This window comes from Oryctolagus cuniculus, chromosome 1, assembly GCF_964237555.1.
Source record: "Oryctolagus cuniculus chromosome 1, mOryCun1.1, whole genome shotgun sequence".
Classification (NCBI taxonomy): Eukaryota; Metazoa; Chordata; class Mammalia; order Lagomorpha; family Leporidae; genus Oryctolagus; species Oryctolagus cuniculus.
In genome coordinates, this window is record NC_091432.1 from 33,019,557 (window position 1) to 33,033,449 (window position 13,893).

General features: G+C 41.2%; 1 protein-coding gene across 5 annotated transcripts in view; it reads right to left on the reverse strand.

Annotated features, from left to right (window-relative positions):
- Positions 1-13,893, reverse strand: part of QSER1 (glutamine and serine rich 1) — an 82,779-nt gene that overhangs the window by 44,851 nt on the left and 24,035 nt on the right. For all 5 annotated transcript variants that reach the window (XM_051825478.2, XM_051825482.2, XM_051825487.2 and 2 more), the window contains 2 exons: positions 1,767-1,879; positions 1,281-1,439 (listed from right to left, as the gene is read on the reverse strand). In XM_051825478.2, coding sequence (XP_051681438.2) covers positions 1,281-1,439; positions 1,767-1,879 — 272 coding nt within the window. The remainder of the gene's footprint in view (positions 1-1,280; positions 1,440-1,766; positions 1,880-13,893) is intronic.

The window sequence follows — 13,893 nt, forward strand, 5'->3', positions numbered from 1 at the left end:
GCAGCCATATGGGTAGTGAATCAGTGGATGGAAGATCTTGCTCTCTCTGTCACTCTGCCCCTCAAATAAATAAATCTTTAATAAAAAAAAATCCCGTCATTCTGAAAAAAAAAAAAACACAAATAATTTTTGAAGAGAAACTGTTGAAAAGTGAAATCAGAAAAATGAAAGGATGGAAAAAAATCACATATGGGGCAGGCATTGTGGACAGCAGATTAAGCTGTTGCTTGGGATACTCACATCTGAGTCAGCTACTATACGCTGCTTCCTATCTAGCTTCCTGATAATGACTTGGGAGGCAGTAGGCAGCCACCACCTACATGGGAGATCTGGATGGAGTTCCTGGTTCGTAGTTCTAACCCTGCCTGTGCAAGCATTTGGGGAGTGAACCAGAGGATGGAAAAATCAATCTCTCTCTCTTTCTTTCTCTCTCTTTGTCACTCTTTCAATTATAATTATTGCTGAAAAATGGGCAGAATATAACAACATGTAATAGCTTTTATTAAATAATTATTTAATCTGTTCAATTAAGGATAATTTTACATTACTCTAATGATGAAATGAGTCCCAAGATTAATTTTCACTACCACCTACTCAGTCTGAAATCACTAGAATAAATGAAATTTTATCTTTGCTCATCTCAAGTAGACAAATATATAAACTGCCAATATAAACTTTAAAAGAGGGTTTACCTTTAATAATTATCTACCCTTCAATATGAACTTCTTTATATCAGGGAACTAACACTGAATTTCTGCCAGCAACAAATTCTTGAATTTTGTCTACCTTAAAATTGTGGAAAACTCCAGGTTTTAGTTTAGTGGAAGGGCCAGCGCTGTAGCACAGCAGGTTAAAGCCCTGGCCTGAAGCGCCAGCATCCCATATCGGCACTGGTTCTAGTCCTGGCTGCTCCTCTTCCAATCCAGCTCTCTGCTGTGGCCTGGGAGAGCAGTGGAAGATGGCCCAAGTCCTTGGGCCCCTGCACCCACGTGGGAGACCCAAAAGAAGCTCTTGGCTCCTGGCTTCAATTCAGCACAGCTCTGGCCATTTCGGCCATCTGGAGAATGGCCAGTGGAATGCAAGACCTCTCTCTCTGTGTGTCTCTACCTCTCTAATTTGTGTTTCAAATAAATAGAATAAATCTTAAAAAAAAAGTTTAGTGGAAAAATCAATAATTAACATCATTCTCAGGCACACTACTATAATGACAAGGCCATAAAAAGTATGTTTTTTGAACAACATTTTTATAACAATTAAAAATTCTGAAAACAGAAACTCACCTGTCTGCCAGGATGGAGCCCTGAACTGTGGTAAAATAGTTCCTGAAGAAGCAGCCTGAGCAGTTCGGGATTCAACAGTAGAGAGAAAATTCATCACTGAAGACTCTTTAGTGTTAGTGCTGGCACTGTTCACACTAGTATCAAATATTCCAGAAAGACCTAATGGATGATAAAATATCCTAAAGTAAAAATATATACTTATATAAAATTATATACCTGATACTACTTTTTTAATGTCTGAAAACATAGGCCAAAAAATTCTATAACCCTATACTGTTTTATTTTGAAATAGCACACAAATACTAATTTGGCCAACCATATTTATAATTTAAAATTGCTAAAGATGCATGAAACAAAGATTTCTCAATTTATTGATTATGTTTTCTATCAGTAAAAACCTCTTTTTTAACATTTCCCATGGCACGATTACATCCTACACATAGCATTTATAACTAACATGAAAATTTGACTGAAGAGAAATGTTACCGGTTGGTTGAGGTGTGGGAACATATCCAGGAAGCTGATGAGAGGCTGCAAATGTCTGTCTTTGAAGGAGATCTGTTTCAGAGTGTGAGGGATGTCCTTCTTCATAGCTTAAACTGGAGGACATTAAAAGTCAGTGATCAAAAATACGTAGTCAAAACCACAAGAATAAGAAATTTCTAGGAGAGCAACTATCAAAACTAGAAGTCTTTAACTGAATACCTACAGATGAGTAGATCAAATATAGTCTGAAATAATGTCACAAGGGGGAAAATACATTGATACTATGCTAAGAAGAAAAATTATGTATTTTCCTTAATTCATATTGACCTCAAATAGAATTATCTTACTGAGATACCATGCAGCAATGGAAAGAGCAATATCCTAGAAAATATGAGAGCTGGATTCACTGTCCAAGCTCTATTCTAGCTTATAAATGATTTATTAACTTACATTTATTTGAAAAGCAGAGAAATATCATCTATCCACTGGTTCACCTGACAAATTCCTTTAAGAGCTAGGGCCAGGCTAACCTAAAGAAGGGGGCTGGAAACTCAAACCAGATCGCCCATGTGGAAAGCAGAGACCCAACTACTTGAACCATCACCTGCTGCAACTCAGAATGAACATTAGCAGGAAGCTGAAATTGGAAGCAAAACTGAGATTTGAACCCAGGCACTCCAGTACAGGGGGTGGGTGTTCCAACTAGCATGTATACCACTGAGCCAAACACTCACACCAACAATGTGATTTAATTAAGTAACTCGGGTCAGTGTTAGCCAACTAGTGAAGATATCAGTGTCCCACACTGGAGTACCTATGTTCAATTCCTCGCTCCAGTTCTTGACTCTAGCTTCCTGCCAGTGCAGACCTTGGAATGTAGCGATGATGGCTAAAGTAATTGGGTTTCTGCCACCTCCATGGGAGACCTGGATTGCATTCCTGGCTATTGCCCCTGCCTCTGGCCCAGCCCTACCTATTACACACACTTGGATAGAGAACCAGCAGATGGCAACTCTGTTTCTCTGACTCTCAAATAAACTGAACAAAGATTTTTTTTTTTTTAAATGACCCAATCACTGTCAAACCAACTTCCGCATCCACATGAAAAAAAAAAAAAGACAGACAGACAAAATTACCTCGAAAGCCTCTTTAAATTCTAACATTCTGTGGAATATCAAGTAATGCAAATAAATAGTAAATATTATTTCACAATAACATGCTTAGAAAATTAAGCCTTAACACTGAGAGTAATTCAGAACAACTCATAGATTCAACTCTAACATTCTGTTACATTTTTTCTCTACACACTGAAACATTCATCGTTTTTGTTTTTGCTAACCCATCTGAACAGAACCTGTAGACATCATGACACTGTATCTCTAAAAACTTAAGCTATATTTCCCAGGAATAAGGAGATTTCCCCAAATAATCACACATTCTCTTATTTAACAATGTATCATTAGGCTTGGTGAAATTTAACATTAATTAAATAACCATGTAATTACAGAGAAAACATTCCAACCGTTGCCAAAATGTCTGGGAGTTTTAAGCTCTAATTAGAATACAATCAAAATTCAAGAATTTCATTTGGTTGCTCTCATTAACTTAAGAACTGTGCTTGGGGTAGGCGTCTGGTCCAACAGTTCAGTCCCTGCTTAGATCTCTGCATCTGATATTATGGTGCCTGGTTTGAGTTCTGCTACTCTACTTCCAATCCAGTTTCCTGCTAATGTATACCCTGAGAGTCAAGCAGATAATGCCTCAAATGCTTAAGTCCCTCTCACCCAGCCATATTGGACATCTGGATTGGGTTCCTCCTGACTTCAACCTGCCTCAGCTCCAGATGTTGCAACCATTCAGGGGAGTGAACCAGCAGACAGAATATCCCTCTGTGTTGGTCTCTCTGCCTTCCAAATAAAATTAAAATTATTTTAATCCCATTTTACCTTTGGCTTGATTTTATGACATTGAATTAAAAAAAAAATCTTTTTTAATTTGAGAGGAAGAGACACAGGTACACAGAGAGAATTCCCATCTGCTGGTTCACTCCTGAAATGCCCACAACAGGTAGGTCTTGGCCAGGGGCAGGGGCAGGGGCAGGGGCAGGGGCCAGAGTTAGGACCAGATCTGCAGCCAGAATCCAGGAATACAATCTAGGTCTCTCATGTGAGTGGCTGTAACACAATTATTTCAGCCATCACCAATGCCTCCCAATTTCAGGAGCCAGAGCAAGGAATGAAACCTCGGTACTACAATGTAGGATGTGGGCATCTTAACAGCTAGGCTAAATCACTGTTCTTGATTTCTTTTTTTAAAGAGCTGAGGTCAGCTAAATTGTAGGATGTCCCAAACCTCATGAGAAATGCCTAAGTGATGTTGTGTACTTATTACACCAAAGGGGCACATAATGTTAGTCTGCCTCATTATCAGTGATGCCAAGCTTGAAATAGCTATGGTAGTGTTCCAGAACTGTATAGTTATTTTTCCTATTTTGAAATTAAGCATGTGGTTGTGGGGTATTACAGTTTGAATATCTTGTTCCTTTTTAAAAAGAAAAAAATATTTATTTGAAAGAGTTACACACAGAGAGAAGGAGAGAAAGAGAGAGAGAGAGAGAGAGAGAGATCGAGATCTTCCATCTGCTGGTTCATTCCCCAATTGGCTGCAACTGCTGGAGCTGTGCCAATCTGAAGCCAGGAGCCAGAAGCTTCCTACAGGTCTCCCATGCAGGTGCAGGGGCCCAAGGACTTGGGCCATCTTCTCTGCTTTCCCAGGCTGTAGCAGAGAGCCAGATCAGAAGAGCAGCAGCCAGGACTGGAACTGGTGCCCATATGGGATGCCGGTACGGCAGGAAGCGGCTTTACCCACTACACCACACCGCTGGCCCCTCTTGTTCCAAATAGTCAGTGGTTTTAGGTATCACTCACCATGATCTCTAGTTAATTCAAGTATTACAACAGAGATTAGAAATGACAGCTTTCTGATTAACTCATCATTTCAGTATTTATTAGTTAGCATTCTTCAGTAAAATAAAAATGAGCTTATTTTTCCACCTTTCCAGTCTCATGTCTATAACATATTTATGTGTCTTAGTATGTTTTCCAAAAGGTATATGTATATTTTAAGAATTTATCATTGGGCCGGCGCTGCGGCTCACTAGGCTAATCCTCCGCCTTGCAGCGCCGGCACACCAGGTTCTGGTCCTGGTCAGGGCCCCGGATTCTGTCCCGGTTGCCCCTCTTCCAGGCCAGCTCTCTGCTGTGGCCAGGGAGTGCAGTGGAGGATGGCCCAAGTGCTTGGGCCCTGCACCCCATGGGAGACCAGGAGAAGTACCTGGCTCCTGCCATCAGATCAGCATGGTGCGCCGGCCGCGGTGGCCATTGGAGGGTGAACCAATGGCAAAGGAAGACCTTTCTCTCTCTGTCTCTCTCTCACTGTCCACTCCGCCTGTCAAAAAAAAAAAAAAGAATTTATCATTGTATATGCTTTTTTAAGGATTCATTTTATTTATTTGAAAAGCAAAGTTACAGAGAGAGAGAGATATTTTCCAACTGCTGGTTTACTCCCCAAATGGCCATATTGGCCAGCACTGGATCAGGCTGAAACCAGGGGCCCAACAGCTTAATCTGGCTCTTCCACATGGGTGCAGGGGCCCAAGCACTTGGGCCGTCCTCCATTGCTTTCCTGGGCACATTGGCAGGGAGTTGGATTGGAAGTGGAGCAGTTGGGATTAGTACAGGCACCCATATGGGATGCTGGAGTTGCAGGCAGCAGCTTAAGCTGCTATGCCATGGTGCCAGTCCCTCATTATACACTCTTGATGTTCAGTTTATACCTTGGGTCTTGTATCTTTTATAACATGTTCCTGGGTCTTTTATGATATGTCCTGGTTGGTACATATATCCTTATCTTCTAGCACAAGGTATTCAGGCTCACTTGCTATTTAACCTGTCCCAGACATGAAATCAGCCATTGGTATAAAGAGCCCTTCTGATGGACAATGAAATTTAGAACCAAGTTTGGTTGATAGGTAAATTCAATGCCTGCGGTGTCATTGCTTACAGACCCTTTTGGTAGACAAAGCTAGGATACACCTGTCTTTTTAAAAAAATGAGTTCTTGGGGCTGGTGCTGTGGCGTATGGGTAAAGTCACCATTTATGGCACCACCATCCCATATGAGCACCAGATCAAGTCCCAGCTGCTCTACTTCTGCTCCAGTTCCTTACTTATGTGCTTGGGCCCCTGAGCCCAAATGAAAGACCCAGAAGAAGCTCTTGGCTCCTGGTTTTGGATTGACTCAGCTCCAACCACTGTGACCATTTGGGGAGTGAACCAGTGGGTGGAAATCTCTGTCTCTCCCCAGCCCACCCCCATGATTCTGCCTTTGAAATAAATCAATCATCTTTTTTTAAAAAAAGAGTTCATGCTGACAACTCCAATACAAATCTAATATATATTTTATTATCTTCGAACCTCATTTCTCATATATGCCTCAACTGGCCAAAAGTCAGAACCTAATCCATAAGTACATCAATATACTTATTCATTATTTCTATCTAATATTTCTGTAACATCCTACCAAATTCAGTATTTCTTCATGCTGCTTGATGCTCTACAATCAAACCTCATCAAAGTTAGTTAGAATATTGATTCAGGGCAAGCATTTGATATACTGGTTCAACTGCTGTTTAGGATGCCCATAGTCCCATCTCAGAACGCCTGAGTTCATGCTCCTGCTCTACTTCACATGCTAACTTCCAGTTAACGAGCATCCTGGGACCCTCCAGATAGGTCTCCTAGCTTTGGCTTGGCCGAGCTTTGACTGTTATATTTGAGAAGTGAACCAGCAGATGGGAGATCTCTCTCTTTGCCTTTGTGGGAAAAGAAAAACCCAAGTGAATTCAAAAGTAAGTATCCTTTGAATGCTACATTATTAATTAGTTACAGAAGACGGATTTTGTTTTTCTTTGAAGGATTCCATTTCAGGATGCATTTTATTTTAAAGATTGATTTAGTTATTTATGCATTTGAAAGGCAGAGAGAGATGTTACATTCCTGGTTCATTCCTAAATGGCTGCAATGGCAGGGCCTGGGCCAAAGCATCCAGGTCTCCCATATGGGTGGGCAGGGGCCCAAGTACTTACACAATCTTTGGCTGCTTTGCCAGGGAGGTGGATCGGAAGGGAGCAACAAGGTCCTAGCTGTTCCAATACGGGATTCTGGCATTGCAAGCAACAGCTTAACCTACTGAGCCGCAATGCCAACCCTTACGATATATTTTAAATTTTTTCTTATTTTATTTATTTATATTTTTAAGATTTATTTATTTATTTGAAAGAGTTACACAGAGAGAAAAGAAGAGGCAGAGGGGCCGGTGCTGTGGTGCAGTGGGTTACCACCCTGGCCTAAAGTGCCAGCTTCCCATATGGGCACTGTTTCAACACCCACTGCACCATAACGCCAGCCTCCCATATGGGTGCTAGTTCAAGTTCCAGCTGCTCCACTTGCGATCCAGCTCTCTGCTATGGCCTGGGGAAGCAGTGGAAGATAGCCGAAATCCTTGGGCCCCTACACCCACATGGGAGACCCAGAAGAAGCTCCTGGCTCCTGGCTTTGGATTGGCACAGCTCCAGCCATTTCGGCCAATTGGGGAGTGAACCAGAGGATGGAAGACCTCTCTCTGCCTCTCCTTCTCTCTAGTGTAATTCTGATTTTCAAATAAATATATAAATCTTTAAAAAAAAAAAAAAAAAGAAAGAAAGAAAAGGAAAGGCAGAGAGAGAGAGGTCTTCCATCTGCTGGTTCACCCCACAATTAGCCACAATGACCGGAGCTGCACTGATCTGAAACCAGGAGCCAGGAGCTTCTTCCAGGTCTCCAACGCTGCTGCAAGGGGCCCAAGGACTTGGGCCATCATGTACTGCTGTCCCAAGCCATAGCAGAGAGCTGGATTGCAAGTGGAGCAGCCAGAACTTGAATTGGTGCCTATATGGGATGCTGGCACTGCAGGCAGCAGCTTTACCTGCTATGCCACAGTGCCAGCCCCTTTTTCTAACTTTAAAAATCAACTTCATTGGGCCGGCACTGTGGCTCACTTGGTTAATCCTCCTCCTTGCGGCGCCGGCATTGCATGTGGGCACTGGGATCTAGTCCCGGTTGCTCCTCTTCCAGTCCAGCACTCTGCTGTGGCCTGGCAGGGCACTGGAGGATGGCACAAGTGCTTGGGCCCCTGTACCCACATGGGAGATCAGGAAGAAGTACCTGGATCCTGGTTTTGGATCAGCGCAGCACTGGCCATAGCGGGATTTGGGGAGTGAACCAATGGAAGGAAGACATTTCTCTCTCTCTCTCTCTCTCACTGTCTATAACTCTACCTGTCAAATAAATTTTTTTAAAAATCAACTTCGTTAAGGTATAATTCACATACAACAAGTGTACCTATTTTTAGTGTATAGTTGAGTTTCTGATAAATATATGTACTAGTCCAACAACTACAGTAACATGGCCATCACAAGTTTTCACATGTTCTGTTGCAGTCAGTACCCTTTTTCAGCTCACTCTAGCCCCATACAAACACTGGTAACCCTATTCTCACTAAAATTTAAGAGAGCCTACTCCAGATTTTCATATAAATGGAATCAGACAGTAATGTACTGTTGTACTTGGCTATTTCCACTAATGTTTCTGAGATACATTCGTGATGCACATGATTTGTTAATTCCTTTTCATTGAATTTGCATGAATATACGGCACTATTTTTCTACATTTACCTACTGATGGACATTTACGCTATTTCTAGTTAGCGCCTATGAATAAAACCACTGTGAACATTTGTGTTCAAGTCTTTGGTGTACATATATTTTCATTTCTCTATGTTATATATCTGAGAGTAGAATTACTGAGACAAAAGTTCAGTACATATACCATTTTACATTACCATTACTTTTTGTGTCAACATTCCAGTTGCTCTACACTCCGGTCAACACTTTATCTTTCCAGGGATCTTAATTTTAGCCATTCTAGGTGAGTACAATTGTATCTTATTATGGTTTAACCTGCATTTCCCTGATAACAAATAAGGAGGAGCATCTTTTTATATACTTATAGCTATTCTTTTGGTTTCTCATAGTTTGTTCAACTCTTTTTTATTATTATTTATCTATTTCAGACGTAAAGTTACAGATAGTGAGAGGGAGAGACAGAGAGAAAGGTCTTCCTTCCTTTGGTTCACTCCCCAAATGGCCGCAATGGCTGGAGCTGTGCCGATCCAAAGCCAGGAGCCAGATGCTTCTTCCTGGTCTTCCTTGTGGGTGCAGAGGCCCAAGCACTTGGGCCATCTTCTGCTATCCCAGGCCACAGCAGAGAGCTGGAAGGGAAGAGAAGCAGCCAGAACCAGAACTGGTGCCCACATGGGATGCCGGCGCCACAGGCAGAGGATTAACCTACTGCACCATGGCACCAGCCCCTGTTCAATTCTTTTCTAAAGACCTTGAATCGATTCCTTTCTTACTGGCACTAAGAAGATACTTTTTTAAAACATATTTTTGATCCACATTCCTTGTCAGATTAGATGTTTTGGGAATATTTTCTCCCAGTCTCACAGCTCGCCTTTTTTTTTTTTTTTTTTTTTTTAATTCCTTCACTTCCTATTGTCTTTAGTGAGGTTTTAATTTTTGATTACTCTTAATGATTAGTTATTGCTATTACATTTCTTAAGGATCTTTATTAGGAAGCTGGCACTGTAACAGTTTAAAACACTGCCTGTGATGCTGGCATCCCATATTGGAGTGCCAGTTCAAGTTCCAGTTGCTCCACTTCCAATCTAGCTCCTTGCTAATGCTCCTGCAAAAGCAGAAGACAGCCCAAATCCTTGGACTCATGTACCATGTTGGAGACTCAAAAGAAGCTCCTGGCGCCTGGCTTCACCCTGACCCAGCCCTGGCTGTTGCAGGCATTTGGGGAGTGAACAAGTGGACGGAGGATTTCTATACATACATCTATATCTATACACACACACACACACACACACATATTTCTCCCTCTCTCTCTCTGCTTTTCAAATAAATAAGTCTTTATATTTAAAAAAAGTTGAAAGGCAGAGATACAGAAACAGAGTTATCTCATCAACTAGTTCACTCACCAAATGCCTGCAACAGCCAAAGTCAGGAGCAGGGAGCTCAATGTTGATGTCTCATGTGGGTGGCAGGGCCAACTACTTGAGCCATCACCTGCTACTTCCCAGGCTGTATATAAGCAGGAAGCTGGAATCAGCATCAGAGCTGGAGTTTAAACCTACATATTCTTATACGGGACACAGGTGCCCCAAGCAGAGTCTGTTTTGTTTTCTTTTGTTTAAGATTTATTTTATTTATTTGATAGGGAGAGAAAGAGAAAGAGAAATCTTCCATCTGCTTGTTCCTTTCCCAAATGGCCTCCATGGCCACGGTTGGGCCAGACTAAATCCTAGAGCCAGGAGTTTCCTACATGTCTCCCACATGGAAACAGGAGCCCAAGGACTTGAGCCATCTTTCACCACTTTCCCATGCACATTAGCAGGGAACTAGATCAGAAGTGGAACAGCAGGGACTTGAACTGGCACCTATATGGGATGTCAGTGTTGTACGCAGCATCTTAACCCATTGCACAATGCCAGCCCCTCAAGCAGTGTCTTCAACCACTACACCAAACACCACCCCAATTTATCTCTCTTTTAAAAAAAAAAGATTTTATTTATTTGAAAGACAGAGTTACAGAGAGAGGTAGTGACAGAGAGGTCTTCCCTCCGATGGTTCACTTCTCAGATGGCCACAACGACCAGAGCTGCACCGATCCGAAGCCAGGAGCCAGGAGCCTCTTCTGGGTCTCCCACCCGGGTGCAGGGGCTCAAGAATTTGGGCCATCTTCTGTTGCTTTCTCAGGCCATAGCAGAGAGCTGGATGGGAAGATGAGCAGCCAGGACTAGAACCGGAGCCCATATGGGATGCCGGCGCTTCAGGCTAGGGCTTTAAAGCACTGTGCCACAACGCCAGCCCCCCAATTTATCTTTTAATTCCATTTTCCATGAACTTTTGGTGGTGTTCTTATACTCTAGAATCAAGTCCTTGGTGAGACATGTTTTGCCAATAATTTCTCCCAGCCTGTGACTTTGATATTGATAATATTTAAGAGAGCAGTCTTAATTTGACCAATTTATAATTTATTAATTATACTTTGGTTGCTGTAGCTAGGAAATCTTTGCCCAATCCAAAGTCTCAAAGATTTTCTCTTGTGTTTTCTTCTGTAAGTTCTATATACAGGTCAAGTTATCCCGAATCTGAAATGTTTGGGACCAGAAGTATATCAGTATATCAGACTTTAATGTTTTTCAGATTTCAGAATATTTGCATAGGCTATCAGTTGAACATCTGTAATCCAAAAATGCCAATCTGGGGCAGGCATTGTGGCCACCTGTGATGCTGGTATCCCATATGGGTGACCGTTTGTGTGCAGGCTGCTACACTTCCAATCCAGCTCCCTTGCTAATGAGCCTGGGAAAGTAGCTGAGTGCTTGGGCCCCTGTGCCCATGTAGGAGACCTGGAAGAAGCTCCTGGCTCCTGTCTTCAACCAAGCCCCACTCCAGCCATTGCACCCGTCTAAATCAGCAGATGGCAGATTCTCTCTCTTTCTGGCTTTGCCTTTCAAACAAATATTTTTTAAAAAAATAAAAATGGAAAATCTGAAATGCTCCAAAATCTGAAACATTTTAAAAACTATTTAATTGTATTTAGTTGAAGGGCAGAGAGACAGAGACAGAGAGAGCTCTTATATCCGCTGGTTTACTCCCCAAATGTCTGCAACAACCAGCCAGGCCAAAGCCAGGAATCAGAATTCAATCTGGTTTCCCAAGTACTTGAGGTACCACCTATTGCCTCCTCCCAGGGTGTGCATCAGCAGGAAGCTAGAACCAGGGGTAAAGGTAGGACTGAAACCCAGGCATTCTGATAGGGTATATGGGATCCTCACTGGTGGCTTACCCACTTTGCTAAACGCCCACCCTTGAAGTTTTCTGGGTGTTCAAAAAGTTTCAGATTTTTTAGCATTTCTGATTTTGGATTAAATATGCTCAACCTATATTAAAATAGTTTTAGATCTATGGTAGAGTAGGAGCTAACTTTTTGTACATGGTATAAGAATTTAAATATATTTTTGAAAAATTTGGATGTGCAATGGTTTCAGCACTATATATTGTAAAGATTATTCTTGGCATCTCTGTCAAAGACCAACAAAATATACTTGGGTTTCTTTTCCTTGACTATTCTTATTCTGACCAGCATGTTGGTTCATATAACTCACTTAGTAATTATAGCTCTATAACTTTTGAATTAAGTAATGTAGTCTTCCAATACTGATGATCCTGTACTATTATACTAAGTGAAGAAAGTCAAACATGAAAGATCTTGTATCATGTAATTCCATTTATATGAAATGATATGAACAAGCAAATTCAAGGAGACAGAATTAGATTATTGTGATTGTCAAAGACTATACAAAGGGGAGAATAAGAGAAACTCTTTATTTAAAAAAAAAGATTTATTTTACTTATTTGAAAGACAGAGTTACACAGAGAGGTAGAGACAGAGAGAGGTCTTCCATCTGCTAGTTCACTCCCCAGATGGCCACAAAAGCCAGAGCAGCACCAATCTGAAGCCAAGAGCTTCTTCCAGATCTCCCACACGGGTGCAGGGGCCCAAGGACTTGGGCCATCTTCTACTGCTTTCCCAAGCCACAGCAGAGAGCTGAATTGGAAGTAGAGCAACTGGGACTCAAACCAGCACCCATATGGGATGCCAGCACTGCAGGCAGCAGCTTTACCCATTGCGCCACAGCGCCAGCCCACAAATCATTCTTTCTTTTAAAAATTAGTCATCCAACCCTAGTGATCATTGGTAATTTTCCACGAGCTGTGTTACAGATTACACTCACCATCACATATGTATTCAATTCCATATGGTTGGCCCATTTCCATATATATTAACATAATGATCTTTCCCAAAATCTGTATATAATATCTTTAAGGTTTTAAAATAAATTTCAAAAGGTATTAATTCTTGTAATCATCACTGGTTTATAAGGTTGTTTTTTATTTTAATTTTTTAAAAATATTTATTTATTTATTTGGAAAGTCAGAATTACAGAGAGAGAGGGAGAGACATCTTCCATCCCCTGGTTCACTACCCAGATGGCTTGAAAAGCCAGTGCTGGACCAGGATGATGCCAGGGGCCTGCAGCTTCATATGAGTCTCCCATGTGTATGGCATGTGTCCAAACACTTGAGCCATCTTCCCTGTTTTTCCCAGGTCATTAGTAGGGAGCTGGATTGGAAGTGTAGCAGCAGTAACACAAACAAAAGCCCATATGGAATGCCAGCACTGCAGGAGCTAGCATTACCCATTATATCACAATGCCGGCCCCACGGTTGTTTTACTTTTTAAACAAAATCCAGATTTCATTTTAATCCCAAAAAGGAAAAATATGGCCTTTGAATCTCCTTTGATTACATGTACATTTATGTAAGATAGGACCTACTATAAGTCGGCACAGCCCTTCCAAACTCATAAGATGGTAGGTAGAGAGAGGACTTTCATCATGTGTATACTCTAAATATTACCTATAAGTTATGGCCTAGAGAGGAGGAATGAGTAAAGGAATTTACCTCAATCTTAATATCCCCAACCTAGCATACAACTATGAATTCAATCTTGAAAATAAGGAGAGTCAGAATTCCACAGGGGAAAGGATCATCTTCCTTTAGTTTCTGCCACTTAAATTCCACACAAAAAGAAAAAGCTATTTTCTTAAAATAAAAACAAACCAAAAAGTTAATTATTCAGGTACTACTCTCCACATTCTTTTCCTAACACTAAACCTAAATCTAATTTGCTTTAACAAAGAAAATTAAGTTATAAGGCAAATGAGACAAAAAAAATCTCATCTAAAATGACAGTGAAGATGGTATATGATCCTAACAAAAAATGCTTTGGAACATATTCCTGAGAATATGGTATCTTTTAGCTTACATTCAGATATTATTAATAATCGATAAGCCTACTCCTTGGATAGCCTACTTTTATATCTATAATGCTGAA